General features: G+C 44.3%; 1 protein-coding gene across 3 annotated transcripts in view; it reads left to right on the top strand.

Annotated features, from left to right (window-relative positions):
• LOC131886059 (SRSF protein kinase 3-like) overlaps positions 1–14,286 on the top strand; it is a 25,728-nt gene extending 11,442 nt beyond the window's left edge. Inside the window, exons 1-10 of one of the 3 annotated variants that reach the window (XM_059234285.1) lie at positions 214–457; positions 7,708–7,814; positions 7,891–7,999; positions 8,089–8,176; positions 8,258–8,452; positions 9,101–9,263; positions 10,585–10,959; positions 11,516–11,943; positions 12,528–12,798; positions 13,127–14,286. In XM_059234285.1, coding sequence (XP_059090268.1) covers positions 219–457; positions 7,708–7,814; positions 7,891–7,999; positions 8,089–8,176; positions 8,258–8,452; positions 9,101–9,263; positions 10,585–10,959; positions 11,516–11,943; positions 12,528–12,798; positions 13,127–13,314 — 2,163 coding nt within the window. In that variant the 5' untranslated portion in view covers positions 214–218 and the 3' untranslated portion in view covers positions 13,315–14,286. Of the gene's footprint in view, positions 1–213; positions 458–2,471; positions 4,596–7,707; positions 7,815–7,890; positions 8,000–8,088; positions 8,177–8,257; positions 8,453–9,100; positions 9,264–10,584; positions 10,960–11,515; positions 11,944–12,527; positions 12,799–13,126 lie in introns of those variants that run through there. The other 2 variants (XM_059234284.1, XM_059234286.1) reach the window with 2 other exon arrangements.
• The last annotated feature ends 205 nt before the right edge of the window (positions 14,287–14,491 follow it).

Raw genomic sequence — 14,491 nt, 5'->3', positions numbered from 1 at the left:
TGACGCTACCTGAAGGGGACTTGGATCCGGACTGTTCGCTGAAACTGGACGACACCTCCGCCTACGCGTACAAATATACACCTGCAACATACAATCGATACCATTCCGGAGGGATAGGGTCTGGTTACTTGGTATCTGGGTCCCATCGGGTCCATTTTGAGCGCCATAGCATGGATTTCGCCGAATCTCTAAGAATATCCCCTGAGCATGATCTTCAGATGGGTTACAATCAGGACTCGAGTCAAATTCGTCGCTCTCGGCTTTTCCATCAGAGTAGTAGTGGAAGCCAAACTGGGAGTGGAAGTCAAAGTGAGTCCTCCTCGGCCGATGACCGACGGACTCGTTGGACTTCCTTCTCTCATGAAATATCTATGGGAGATGAAGACGACGACGACGGCGACAGCGACGACGACAATAATGATGAAGACGATGATATCCAAAAGGAAGAAGAAAGTGGGTAAGTGGTTTCGAGATCCCTGTAGACCCCTGTAGACCCTTTCAGGGAACGTTTTTGACCAAACCGCAACAAGACCATAGTTGTGGTTCAACATTGACCTTCTTGAGCTTCTTCTCGGTTTTGGATGCGTTACTCTAATTAGATCAAGGAAATACAAAGGTCTTTTTCGCCTGGCATATGGAGAAGGCGGCCGTTACGGGCCATCGTCCTTGTCTTTTCGGCTGACATGTGTTCCTTCCTCAACCTTTGTTTTCTCTCGGAGGGGTTGGCCCAACTGCTATTCTTAGTGGTCCGCGTTTCCCCAGCCTCTCCATTTTCTCCTGCCTCTTGTCCTTCCTCCCCCTCCTCCTTCTTGTTCTCCTTGCCTTCATGATTTGGGCCTGGACGGCCTTCGTCGATCCTCTCTCTGTTCTCTTTTCCAAGCGGGGCTTCGATGAAACCAAGCCATTGAACCGGGTAGACGAAACGGAATGGTACAACACCGACGAGGGCACAATAACAAAGTTGCAGTTGGCACCAAAGCCTTCATCTTCCATTTCATCCTTGGTCGCTTTCTTACTCAAATCCACCTCGGACCATCATGCACTTGCTCTTTCCATAAAAGCAGGCCTTCCATGCTTTTGGTCTGAAATCGATTTAGCCGAAACAACGCGTGAACGGACCTAGAGCAAACTCTTGATGGCTTATCGAAAGGACCCGTTTTCGTTATTTCGCTTATCCAAAAGATACAGGCTTTGTCGGGTTGTGTCGTGCTCAAATTTTCGTAGTTAAATGGATGATAAGGGTATTGTTGATTATTGAGGGGAGCATTGCAAGGACGCATGATCGGAAGCAAAGCAAAAAGCCTGAAAACGTCAAAAAAATGTAGTTGGAAAACGTTTGGTCTTGTGCCTAGGAATTGGACCATTCGTCAAGGTACATCGCGAGCGAGAAATCGTGTCACCTAGAAGGCTTTAAAAGAAAAAAAGAAGTTTCTCCTAATCTTGCTTTCTCTCTTCAATAGTACAAATTGAAGCCGATTATGTGATTCATTTGCTTATCATACAATACGGGGAAGTTTACCAGATATTTTTCCATCTTTTTTTTTGTTTTAATAACATATGTATATAGACTAGATATGAACATGCTACACTTTGGGTTGAGTTTTGAGTTTTTGTGAAAAGGTAGAAATGATATGAGTGCTTTCATGTATATACAGGTTATTATTATTATTATTATTATTATTATTATTATTATTATTATTATTATTATTATTATTATTATTATTATTATTATTATTATTATTATTATTATTATTATTATTATTATTATTATTATTATTATTATTATTATTATTATTATTATTATTATTATTATTATTATTATTAGTCAAATGACATCACTGAGTGATGAATATTATCGTATTTCGAGAAGTGCACGTCTATATCACGGAAAGAGTCTTTTTGGCCGGTAGTTGAAACTTGACAATGGTCTTACAAATGCAAGTGTGGTCAAGTTACAACATACTCTCTGATTCTATCCCAACACCCGTTAGTCTGCGGACGTTGTAGTTGAAGGTAGTGGACATAATTCATACGTCACCGGTCTCGGCGTCATGAGTCAACCCAGAAAACACTGGTTCAACTGGAGATTTGAAAGAATGTGGATTAAAGCGAAACGATGGCTCGGTCATCTTGAGAGGAATACACGGAGGACGATTAGTAGTAGAAGTAGTTGTCTTTGCAGAAAAAGACGGAGGCTGCGTAGTGGGCAGGCCTCACTTCGATCGGGATACCTATACGAGATGGAAGGCGAGGGCTTCAACACTTGGCTCTTAAGAGTATTATGAGCAAGCAAGTTGGCACGAAATCTCACGTAGGAGGGAGAGGAGGAGTGTTCCTCAAAGCTTCGCTTTCGAACGTCGACTTCGTCTAGTTCCCAACAACTCTGATTCTCCGTCTTTCGAATTGTTAGCAACATCACTCCTCCTGTAAGTGAAAGCCAACATGTCTCTTTTTTTCTCATTTGGATGGAGCGGAGTGTATATCTCACTTGCTCTCTATGCCGACTGTCCTTAACTTTCTTGAGATCGCATTCAGTTCCTGAGGTAAGATTGCTTTTACCGTGGTAGTCCCCCACGAGTAGTGTTCATTGATGGCTTCTGTGATCTAAAAGACGTTTAAGCCATTGAAAAACGGTGTTTCCTTTGGAGACGAAATCTAATTTTAGACCTCAGAGTCAAGTTACGTCCTCCTCAAGATCATCTCAGCCGGGAAGTGAAGTTCGTCGAAGTCAAAAGTGAAGCAAATACTTGTGTGTCTCCATGAAAAATCAAGCATTGGACTCGACACATCGGTGAAATTTGAAAAATAAAGCGCTACCTGTCCTATAACCGAAGTAACAAGTCGGATATCAAGTGAGACCGTGGTACCTCTAATAGTACGGTATACCAATGCCGGTCCTACGAGGCTGGGTTGCATGAAAATGTTGTAAAAAGAATCCCGAGTCCCTGCTGAGTGATCAGAGCAGGGTGTTCTTTGTGCCAGGATTGCATGACTGAGGATCAATTGCTGCAATGCTCGGATCTACCTGCTTCGCCTCGTACTGATACACCAGTGCTACGATTACCTTTGTTGCATCAGAACAAAGCCTGCTTGGTCTCGAATCAGGATCGGATTGAAATCAAGGCTATGTAATTGCTCGAAAATTACCCCTTTTTATCCACAGCATCGAAAGTGACGCGAGAAAAGAGCACGAATAACATGGTTGTTGTGGCGGCCCTAAAGGCAAGATATTGCTTATATGGCTTGGTTGCGTCGGTGGGATGAGAAGAAATTAGTCATCTCTAGCCTGGGAATACGACTCAGAGCCATGCAGGCCTACCTAAATTGAGTGTCTGCCTCCTTTGGCAACCAATCCGATCGAGACGGTTTGTGTGAAGAAAAGAGAAAGAACAAGTTGAGAAGAAACCAAACATCTGAAGCTGTCATCAGTGAGGACGGATGGTTTGTTCTGCTGTCTGCTAAATATTGAGACATCGTCAAGTGAATGCAAGTTCAATATCGCTTCCCTCTGTGGCAGTGTGCGTTCAGAAAAACTTCTATTTTGTTCGGTGATTGTCGTAGAGTCGTCCATTAATGAGTGCCTTTGACTTTGCGGATGAATCTGAGGCATCTTTTTCGGAGTCCTTAGAGTCGGCGTGGATCTTGGACCATGTCCTGGAGACTCTGTCCGAATGTCTGCAGCTCTCCTCGCTCTTGTTCCTGTTCCCCTCCACTCATGATGATCCCGTGGTTGTTCCAACGCCCACCTTGAGACATCACATTCGGCATTTTCTCATTTGTATGCTCGAGATGTTGGCCATTTTGTTTTGTATTGCATTTCTCAAACGTGTCCTTCATTACGACGTATTTGCGCCTTCCGTCTCCCACGCTTCGTTGACATCCTTTGAGGAGGAAGAGGAAAACCAGGAACAATTCAACAATGGGGAATCAAGTTGTGAAGGCGATGAGCAACGATGTCGGCCCTTTGTTCCACTCTTGCAAACCAATCGTCAAGTCAGTGGAAGTACTTTTATAGCCTCCTCTCATCGAAGGGCTCTTAAACGAAAGTTCACAAATCATCATCACGTGGAACCTGGGAACAGCAGTGAGGCCAGTGGAAACGCTAGCTCATACATTTCAAGTTCCTCGTCGGCATCATCTTATTCATTGTCAGAGCTATCCATAAGTAGCGAATCAGTGGCGACAAGCTCGCTGATATCCGAGGATGATTCCAATCTTGATCTGAGTTCCACCCACGACGATGATGATGAGGAAGAGGAGGATCAAGTCAGTGTGAATACTCAAAGCTATTTGGCCAGTGAAAACTTCAATTCCGTGAATGCCACGTTATCTCGATACGATAGCGATGACATCAGTGACGACGAATCATCGTTTGATAATGAGCTTATTGATACCGGTGTCTTCCCACAAAATGGGATGATTCCTTTTGACGATGGCGGCGATGAGAATCATGTCAAAGTCAAAGACCACGATATTGAAGAAAATTGCTCCATTTGCTCCGATATCAGTTGGTTTCACGAGCATTTTGAGAGAGAACAAATAATCAAGGAGGTAGAGAGCTCGGTCCTCGAGGTTTCTCTTAAACCTGACGAAAGGTACTTTACTTTGCTGTTATCGATTCCACCCGCCTTGATTTGTTGCATTCAGGTGTTTTTCACAAACGATAGGAGTACTTTGAACCCGAAAATAGTTTTAATCGCCTGGAATGTTGATCTTGTTCGGTCTAAAAAAAAAGGGCGTGGGATAGCCATTCCCCAAACGCATTCTTTCCAAAGACTTTTCATTAATGATACGGATATCCTCTTATACTCTTATTGGCTACTTATGAATGATGTGCTTGGAATACTCTTCGTTTCCGGGGCGAATGGAGAGGCTTTCTTTGTTTTTTTGGTTGTTGCACAACTCTGTAGCGACCATGATCTTCCATAAGCATTCTAATATTTGGGGTCCAGAGTAAAACTACGACTTTAATTGTACCTTTAGTCAAATCACAACAACTCTCTGGATGGTCCATTGGTCCATGTTCCAGATCGGTTAAACTTGTACCGATTGATTTTGAAGAAAAGTTCGTCGTCGTTGAATTCGTCGATGCACTTCTCGGAAGTGGTGCCAGCTTATGCACGAATCTTCGCATGAGAGAACAAATGTGCCAATTTGAGAAGGAGGCTTTCTCCAAACCTCACTCAAGTCCCCCGGAACGAGCTTAGAAAGAGCCGCCCAAAGAGCCTCATACGAAAACGAGTCTGTCACGAACGACGAGGTTGTCAAATATTTGTTTGGATGTCTGAGACCGATGAGGCTCTTGTCGACTCGAGCATCGCCCTCTCTCGCACTTAATGGATAGGATCATGCATGTTTGAATTGGAAATGGACTTCTCTGTTGGTCCCAAAGAGTACGAGTTTGATCATTGCTCGCTTTCGTGACGTGCTGGTTAATAACAATATGTATATGTCCTTTTGCCTGAGTGAGTCAGTTCCCCGTTAAGCCGTCCTATTCGGGGACCGGCAGCAATTACGGCGTTTGGTGAAGACTTTATTGTCACGACAATTGAGGTCCTTTCTATGGCCTTGGAGAACACGAGGAAAAACCACCTGCAATGTTCAGGTTGTGTGCTCCATATGCTGGCATTATCTGTGCAAAAAAATGCAACCCAACCGAAAGAAAGAGAGGTCTTTGTTCGATCTTGTTGGAGCTTTCGAATTTGTTAGCCTTGGGGCTTTCTTTCCCGAGGCAAGGCAAAGGTCATATTGTAGTCTTTGTTAACCAAAAAGAAATAGAGAGAGGGAGGTAATTTTCAAGACTTTTTTGGTCTCTATTGAGAGTGGTCTCATCTTTTTGTTGGTTACTCTTTCGTACCAGTTTGTGAGTTTTTGCTGGCTTTTTCACTTTAGGAGGGAAAAAAGAAGACAAGGAAATGATCAGATAGAAAGAGAAGCCATTGAACCTTGTTCTATTTTCTTTTATATTGAAGGCCACCATCGTATAAATATGTCACAATTTGGCCAGCCCTCGTTGCGTTTGCAAAAACTGAAACAGATTGATGAAATGGCGCCATGCATCCGTCTTCTTATTTTTTCAACACCTCTGGCCAATGCAAACGTTTGGCGATGACTTGAGTTTATCCCAAAAAAGAAGCATTGAGCCTGCTTTTTTTCGTGCTTTCATCCAGTTTTCACTGTTTTTCCTTCATTTCCGACCATTAACGGTCCATGCTTAAGCAATTTCTGAGTTGGAACCTAACCATGTGGTTGTTCTTTGTGCCTTCGTTCTTTGAGACCGAGCGAGAGAGTCGACATTTCACGAGGATGGAGTTTTCAGCTGTGCCGGCCTTGAAGGTCTACCTTCTTAATTCAGTAGTCTGGAATTAATGCCATCTTGATAAGGCATTTTCGCGATGAGGCGGGGATAAATTTCAAGTTAAGTTGAGCCTGCTGTAGAATACTTGTCTGAGAACACTTCATGCCCAGATTCGTAACCAGCTTTAAGCGCATTCGTTCGTGTTGTACGAAAGATCGAGAATGAAGGCCAATCAAGGCCGTCTACTTCGGCATGTGGTTGCGGTTTGTGGTTGCAAAAAAAACAGGCAAAAGAGAGCGATTGGTCCACCAAAAGTCTATAGGAGTGTCCAATTCGTCACCCATCGTCTCGACTTTTTTTTGGTCGCTTGGCCTTGATGCCAAGTGAACCCTGAGACAGCACTAAATCCAAAACAATCCACCTCGTTCCTCCTCCTTTCTCCAAAATACCGAAAGAGAGAACGGATCTCGGAAGTCATCGAGGTCTTTGTGTTCAAGGCCTTAGTGGGAAGACGAGAAGCCTTGACGTAGGTGTTTTGTCGAGTTGGTGGTCGAATTTGAAGAGCTAGTACTGTTTGTTTGGTTAGTGGACATTGGACCCGAAGTGGCGTGTTCAAGGCCGAAAATCTTCTTCATGTTGGTGTTTTGATTGCCCTATGGCTTGAAACGAATGCAGTGAAAGTCGACAAGCATTCATTCGCGCTTGGAAATCGAATAACAAATCCATCAGGACACTACCCGAATCAATTCGGATCTCGCCTCGCTCATTGCATTTCTTGTTCCTAGTAGTTAGACATGGTCATGTTGATAAAACAACAGACACATACGCTTCTAAACAAAATTAATAGCTGGTCTTGGGGGAATCGAGGCGCTCCTTTCCCCCTGAACAAAGATGGTGAAAAAGGGCCTCCTCGTGCCTCATTCTCCGTGTTTGTATTTGGCCATGAGGAAGCAAACTGCCTCGATCTTCATTTTCTCTTCCTATAAAATACGATGGGCTGACTTAAGGTCATAAAAAAGCGAAACAGGGACGTTGGATGCATTTGAGATAAAACTCAAGATTTTACGATTCAAGCTGACATCCTGTTACCTTAATTAGATTCTACGACTCATATATCACAACAAGATATGGTACTTATAGCTTGATTGAAAAGTTCAGAGGCACGAAGTTGCAAGTGACAAAAGTTAGCAACTGTGTAAAGTTGTTGTTGTCGTTCGATGAACTAGTTTCTTGGCTTTGGAGTCTCAGTCATGTGTTGAAATGGATCTTTTTCCACTGGAACTGTTTCCCCGACTTCTTGTTTTTGTTGTGGAATGATGGTGCTGATAAGAAAAATAGTGGAGATGTGAATCAACTTGTTTTGGGCGTGATTGGATCCCTTGATTGATTTGCCTAATTTCTATTTTTAGATCTGACACTCGCACTCAAGACGACATTGAGGACGAGGAAGAGGAGGAGGAAGAAATCTTGGGATCCGATGATGATGAACAAGAAGATCCAAAGGATTATGTCAAAGGTATGGTGGCTCTTTGCAAGTTTGCCCGTATCCAGGTCCCACTTTTTACTTATCCGTGATAATATTTTCCTTTCAGGGGGATATCATCCCGTCAAAATTGGTGATCTTTTCCACAATCGGTACCACGTGGTGCGAAAGTTGGGATGGGGTCATTTTTCAACCGTCTGGCTCTGTTGGGATCTCACGTAAGGCTTACACTTAGGAGTTAGTCAGTCAGTCAATTGACAACTAAGAAGTATGGAGTGTTCTCATGTTCTCACTCCTTTCCTAATAGGGACAAAAAGTTCGTAGCACTCAAAGTGGTCAAGAGTGCAGCCCATTACACGGAGACCGCCTTGGACGAAATCAAACTGCTCAAATGCGTAAGTGGTGCTTTATTCCATATTCCATTGGGATGGTCTTCTTGGTCTCACATTTAAGTCTGATTTTTTTGCGTATTGCAGGTCCGCGAGAGTGATGAGAAAGACGAAAATCGCGAGCGCTGTGTCCAACTCTTGGATGATTTCAAGATAAACGGAGTCAACGGCACCCACGTGTGTATGGTTTTCGAGGTCTTGGGGCACAATCTCCTTAAATTCATTATCAGGAGCAACTATCAAGGCATTCCCTTGTATAATGTCAAGCTGATCATGAAACAGGTAATCGAGTTGGATTAATATTACCCTACACCTTGAGCGAACTCCCATCAGATTGCAATCAGGGACGGGATGGAAATAGTTTTAGTTAATGAGATACATAAGAGCTGTAAAAGGAACAGCCAGGTTCTATTCCCAAATGCCTTGACGATATCTTCACGTTTGAAAAGGCATCAAGTTTCGGGGAAAAGTAGAGAGAGCAAATACGACTCCTTGCATGGCTTCTAAAACGAGAAATGAAAGCACCTTTTCCAGGTTGGGTTACCTTATTGCAGTGGCTTTTAGTACTGCTTTTAGTACTGCACACAAGACATGGAAACATGAATGTGATGAATGTACAGTAGCAGTCGAACCAGTCTGAAACTTGTCAGCTTGAATTTGTGCTCATTAGACCTGACAGGAATAAATCGATCCCCCTTCAGGCTTTTGCTTTAACAAAAGCACGACAAGTAAGCCTTTTTCCCCTTTGGCCTTCTGGAAAAGAGGTGAGAAATAGTTGCTGCTCATTTGCATCGCTCTTGGAAATTGAAAGGGGAATTCCTCGGAGGGCCCAAGAAGGCCAAAGAATCCATTTATTATTACTCTACTTCGACGCTTTTTCTTGCACGAAAAGTTGGATGTGTGAATTATGTATCACGGTTCTTCTTCCAGGTTCTCGAGGGTCTCCAATACCTTCATTCGAAATGTCAAATCATCCACACGGATATCAAGCCGGAAAATGTCCTCATGTGTGTCGACGAGGCCCACATCCGAAAGATTGCCGCGGATGCCACCTATTTTCACAAAATGGGAATCAAATTGCCTGGATCAGCAGGTAAATAGAGAAGGCCTTCCCCATTGGTCTTGTGTATCTGTTCAAGTGTACTGGCTTTTATTTTGGAGCTTTACATGACTCGTCCAAGGTGATCCATTGAAGTGCAAGTGCACGTGGTCATTATTGAAACGCATAGCAATAAAGGATCATTACGGAGCCTCAAGACTTTCTCAAGGTTCATACCCATACTAGTACCTACATGAATGAACGTTGAGAATCTCGGCATATTCGCTCATGAAGAAGTGCAGTAATGTAAACCTGAATGTAATCACCTCCGTCGTCTTAAAGCGAGGGATTGAATCCCTGCAGTGGGAAAGAAAGTAGCGATGTGCTCCCTTCTACTTCGTTCTTTCTTTCTTTCCCTCTTTCTTTCTTTCCCTCTTTCTTTCTTTCTCACTCTCTGTCTCTTTCTATCTCTGTTTCTATCTTGGGATTAGAATGTGGGCTCGGGCGAAATGAAGGCTGCATAATGACTCCTGCGTGTTTACTCCCGCTCGAAGAAAGGTACCATTGTGCAGTAGGAGAGCAAGAGATTAAAAATGTGCCCACTAGTGGAACTGCGAGAGACCCTAGTTTCACTTGTCCGCCTAGGAGGAGCAAACCAGAGAGAATTGAAGGGTAACTACTACCAAGTAGTAAGGTGCTTTTGTTCGCCGAAAATGAAGCGGGGCCCATGTCATGAATATTCAGAGAAGAAAATCAGCTGTGTTTCTTGGCTAACTTGCCTTGCACCTTGTGCTCTAGATAGATGGAATATCGATTACGGTTTAATGAGCCCCCCCTCGTTTCTATCTATGTTTCTGATTTCCCTTTAATTCCATGGTCAATCGAATTTAGCGCTTGATTGGCAAATGAAGCGTGCCAAATCTGCCCAATTATCCGAAATTCGGGTTAGACACTCCTCGCCAGGTGGAAGAGATAAAAGTTATTAGAGAATGAAGGTTATTTGAGAGACTTCTTGAAGAGAAGAGAAAGGCCTTGAGGCCTTTTATGAGCCATGAAATGACTCTCTCTCTCTCTCTTTCTCTTTCTCTTTCTGCCCTCCTCCTTCTTCTCTACCAAGGTCACTCAGATTGGGATTTATTTTCGCGAAGGCACGCAACTTTGGTTTCTTGTACTAGTCGAACGAATGGTTGGCAGATCAACTTCTGCACCACGTTCAACAAAACGACGCTCAAATGTCACTCAAACGGAACGAGCGAGCGAGTTCCAAGTGGGTGAAATTGATTCGAGTGCACTCGAGAAACGCACCGAGGCCATGTTATTGAATGAAAATCTACGCCCCATTGACGCCACTTGTTTTTGTTGAAATTGTTTCTAGTGAGTACAGCTCCTAAGGAGCTCCGGGAAGTGGATATGAACGCCAAGATGTCGAAATCCAAGAAGAAGAAGCTGAAAAAACGAGCCAAACGAAATCAAGCTCTCATGGAGGAGACGATGCAACACATCGAGGAGGTGGAACGAGAAGAGATGAGCCACAAGGACAAGGACACCAACGACGAGGACACCAACGACCATCATCATAACAAGATCAATGGAGCCCGAGGTGACAACAGCGGACAAGAGAATGGCAAGACCATTCTCGAGGATGGCGAGCACGACGACGACGAACGAGAGACGGCCGTGGTCAAGACTCAGTTCCGAGAACAAGACTCCAAGAAAACTCACCATGGCGAAGATGAAGTCACCGTCGATGGTAAGTGTGTCCGTTTGTTTCTTCGGGGTTCGTTCGACAATATTTGCTCGCCTGAAGGGTGGATGAATGGATGCTTCCCTTAGGGAAAGAATCGATTAACCCTGACACATGTTTGCGTTTACCTGACCGCGACATCGGTGCAGTCTTTGTTCAGTCTTTGTTCAGTATGGCCTTCAAAGTGTTATCTTTGGATCAATCACCGCCGCCTTTGATTGTTACCCTAGCAGCGTTTTTGTAAGGCGATGCTTTTATCGACGTGAGTCTTCGAATTTCTTGGCTTAATCAATGCGCAGCCTTGTCCCGTTTCGATCAATCCAATCAATCACCCAAGGCTGGCTGGCTGTCATATGAACTTACGGGAGGGTTTCTTGACAATCCAATCCGATTGTTCGTCCATTGACAGATTGACACTCGCTCATCTTGGCCATCACTCGACCAATATGTTGACGGAAATCTTATCCCCCCGTCTTAAGCTGATATTGCTCTCCAAGGGATGCCATGAAATCGTTAATGGCTTCGTAATAACCTCGCCCGTTCTTCTCCGCTCTCTCCGCAGATATTGAGAAACGCAAGTCGTTTGCCGATATGAAAATGGCCGACATTGCTCTGGGTGGCCAAGACTGGAACTTTTCAAGTAAAGAGAGTAACCACAAGAAAAGTGCCGAATCCGACTTGGTGTGCAATGGCCACGAAGACCCCGGTGGCTTGGAAATGGCCTCGAGTAAAAAGAAGAACAACGCTCGAGGACTAGGTTCCGTCGACGCCCACAGCGATGCGAATACGCCCACCAAAAAGAACCACCCCTCATCGCCGGAGGCTGAGAAACTCAACGAATCCAATGGCAGTGGGGACGGGGGTTTGCCCAATTTTGGCATGGGTGCCGGCACACCCGGAACTCCCGCCCAACGAAAACCCGATCCTGTCCATGAAATCTGTCCTGAGATGCAAGTGAAGATTGCCGATCTGGGCAATGCCTGTTGGGTGGTAAGTAATGTGATGACGGAGATACTCTGTGTTACGTTCATCAAGCGGGTGGGTGTTTGGGTGAAAACGTGCTCCTTTATGATTCAATGTATCCCGTTTTGATTGGGGATACGTTAGGCGAACCTCGCTTTTGCTTTTTTTTTTCTCTTCGGGAGGGAAAAAATGGAAGGCAACACAGGAATCAAGGTCGGAATTAGATCTAGACCAAGTTCTTGAGATTTGGAAGGATTTCATCCTTGCGTTGCAAGTAAACTAGATCCTGATTTAAGAGCAATTTTAGCGCAATTCCAACTATGTCTAGGCAGGCTCCAAGGACTCCAAGGACATTGCCCTTGAATATGCGCAGATTGCAGTTGTAATCCCCAGAGTCAAGGTCGTCTTCTACCAAGTCTTAAATATCCGCATTTCCCTTTTCCTCCACATTAAAGGTTGCATTCATGTGGGAGAACAGCCATGAGGTATACTCTTATGTATCCTCCGTTGCATTTGCATGTCGAATACCATCAAAATCATCATCATCAACAACAACAACAACAATTATTTCCTATAATCGTTATCAATCCCTCTCTTTCCATTTCCCTCAGGACCATCATTTTACCGAAGACATTCAGACACGGCAATACCGAAGCCTGGAGGTTTTACTTGGGGCGGGTTACGGCCCCCCTGCGGACATCTGGTCCACAGCTTGCATGGCTTTCGAAATGGCCACAGGCGACTATCTATTCGAACCCCATTCGGGCGAGGATTATTCACGTGATGAAGACCATCTGGCTCATATCATTGAATTGGTCGGGGTCATCCCTAGAAACATTGTCCACTCGGGGAGATACTCACGAGACTTCTTCAATCGCAGAGGTATGTCTGTAACATAGAGCCCGAAGGCAAAAAGCAGGCCCTAAAATGCATTCCACCCGGGTATTATGGGCCTCAAAGAAGATGGAACTCGGGGTGGGGGAAATTGATTTGCTCGCTTCTTCTTGACAAGCGAAATTGAAAAGCGGTGCAGGAAAAAAAGTCCCTTTCTAGGAGATTGCCATTCTTCTTGTCACAGTCTTACGAGACTTGAAGTTACATAACCCAGACTTGCTGATGTGCAAAAGGAGCCCCTCATTGGGCTCTAATGAAGGCTGATCTAGGTCGTTCAGTTCAGACAAGCTTATTATATGCGTGCTTTTTTTTTCAGGCGAACTGAGACACATCACCAAACTGAAACCTTGGCCTTTGTATGAGGTCCTGACGGAGAAATACGAATGGGACCCTGAAGTGGCCAAGGGCTTCTCGGATTGGCTGATGCCCATGTTGGCCTTTGACCCTACTCAAAGAGCCACGGCCGAAGATTGCCTCAAGCATCCGTTCTTGACTGATGTCTGACCACTTCCCTCAGGTTGATGTGGTTGAAGTGCCCTCCTCACTCTAATGAATGACGAGCACAACAGTAGTAATCAATCTGATCATCCTTCAAACAACTTCATATTCACCATCAAAAATAATTATTGCTATTATTGCCACCACGCCCTCATCAGCCACTCCTACTACTACTTCTATCACCACGCCACCAGCATCAGTTTCGTTCACGAAGACCCCTCTAAATCATATTACTATGCAAATACCACATATACCAGTGATTGAAAAAAGAAAGACGATCATCATCTATGAAGTGCTCGTGAAATCCCTACCCCACCGTTTACGAAACCCTGGATCAAACCGGTGGAGGACAAAGGCAAGCCAACCCCACCCAAAATTGGAGCCGTTGTGATGAAAGCGTCACTGTCGTGACCTTGATCCTTCATATGACAATTGAAAGCAAAGACGATAACGACGACGACGACAAGCCAGAGAAGAAGCGAAAGAAAATAGAAAGCCGGACAATTAGTCATGATTGCGGGCAAATACCACCCATCTCCCCATCCCTTTCAAAGCCACTTACTCACTCAACCAATTAGTGCTAACATCATCGCCACCGAGCACGCCATTCTCATCTTCGTCAATACGAAATGAGATGGTTGCCCGCCAATTTCTGACGCTGAATTCCGTTTCGGCTCACTGGGCTCACTCTCAAGCACAATTCATGCGTTCTATCCCGTGACATTACAGAAAAACTAACCCAACAATAGTTAATACAAAAACAAACCAACCAACAAAAGCTCTCCCCAAGTCTGTACCCACATTTCAATAACTGTCCATCACTCGTCCTTCTTTCTTGGAACAAAAAATCAGCGGCAGTCGTTCTGCCGGCCACGTGATATTTCCCCCACACTGATTCTCCTCAAGGCTGATCTTGACGGCCTTGATCGAGAGGAAAGCTTCGAGCGAACACACTCAAAACACACCTAAAACATAAAACACACACACACTTAAGCGAAGCTTCTGGCTCTGATTAGTTCATATATTCACTCTAGTACTACAACAAATACCTACTCTTAATACAGTATAAGGAAAAGCGAGAATGTGTGACCGTTTGTTTTGGCTTGAATTGCTCCATATCAGCATCACTGGATTTTATTTGGTAGAGAACATTGGAAGCCATTGAGTAATGAACACTTTTTCC

Source organism: Tigriopus californicus, chromosome 9 (assembly GCF_007210705.1).
Source record: "Tigriopus californicus strain San Diego chromosome 9, Tcal_SD_v2.1, whole genome shotgun sequence".
In the NCBI taxonomy this organism is placed as follows: Eukaryota; Metazoa; Arthropoda; class Copepoda; order Harpacticoida; family Harpacticidae; genus Tigriopus; species Tigriopus californicus.
Note: the sequence above shows the minus strand (reverse complement) of the source record. Positions and strands in the feature narration are given on the sequence as shown.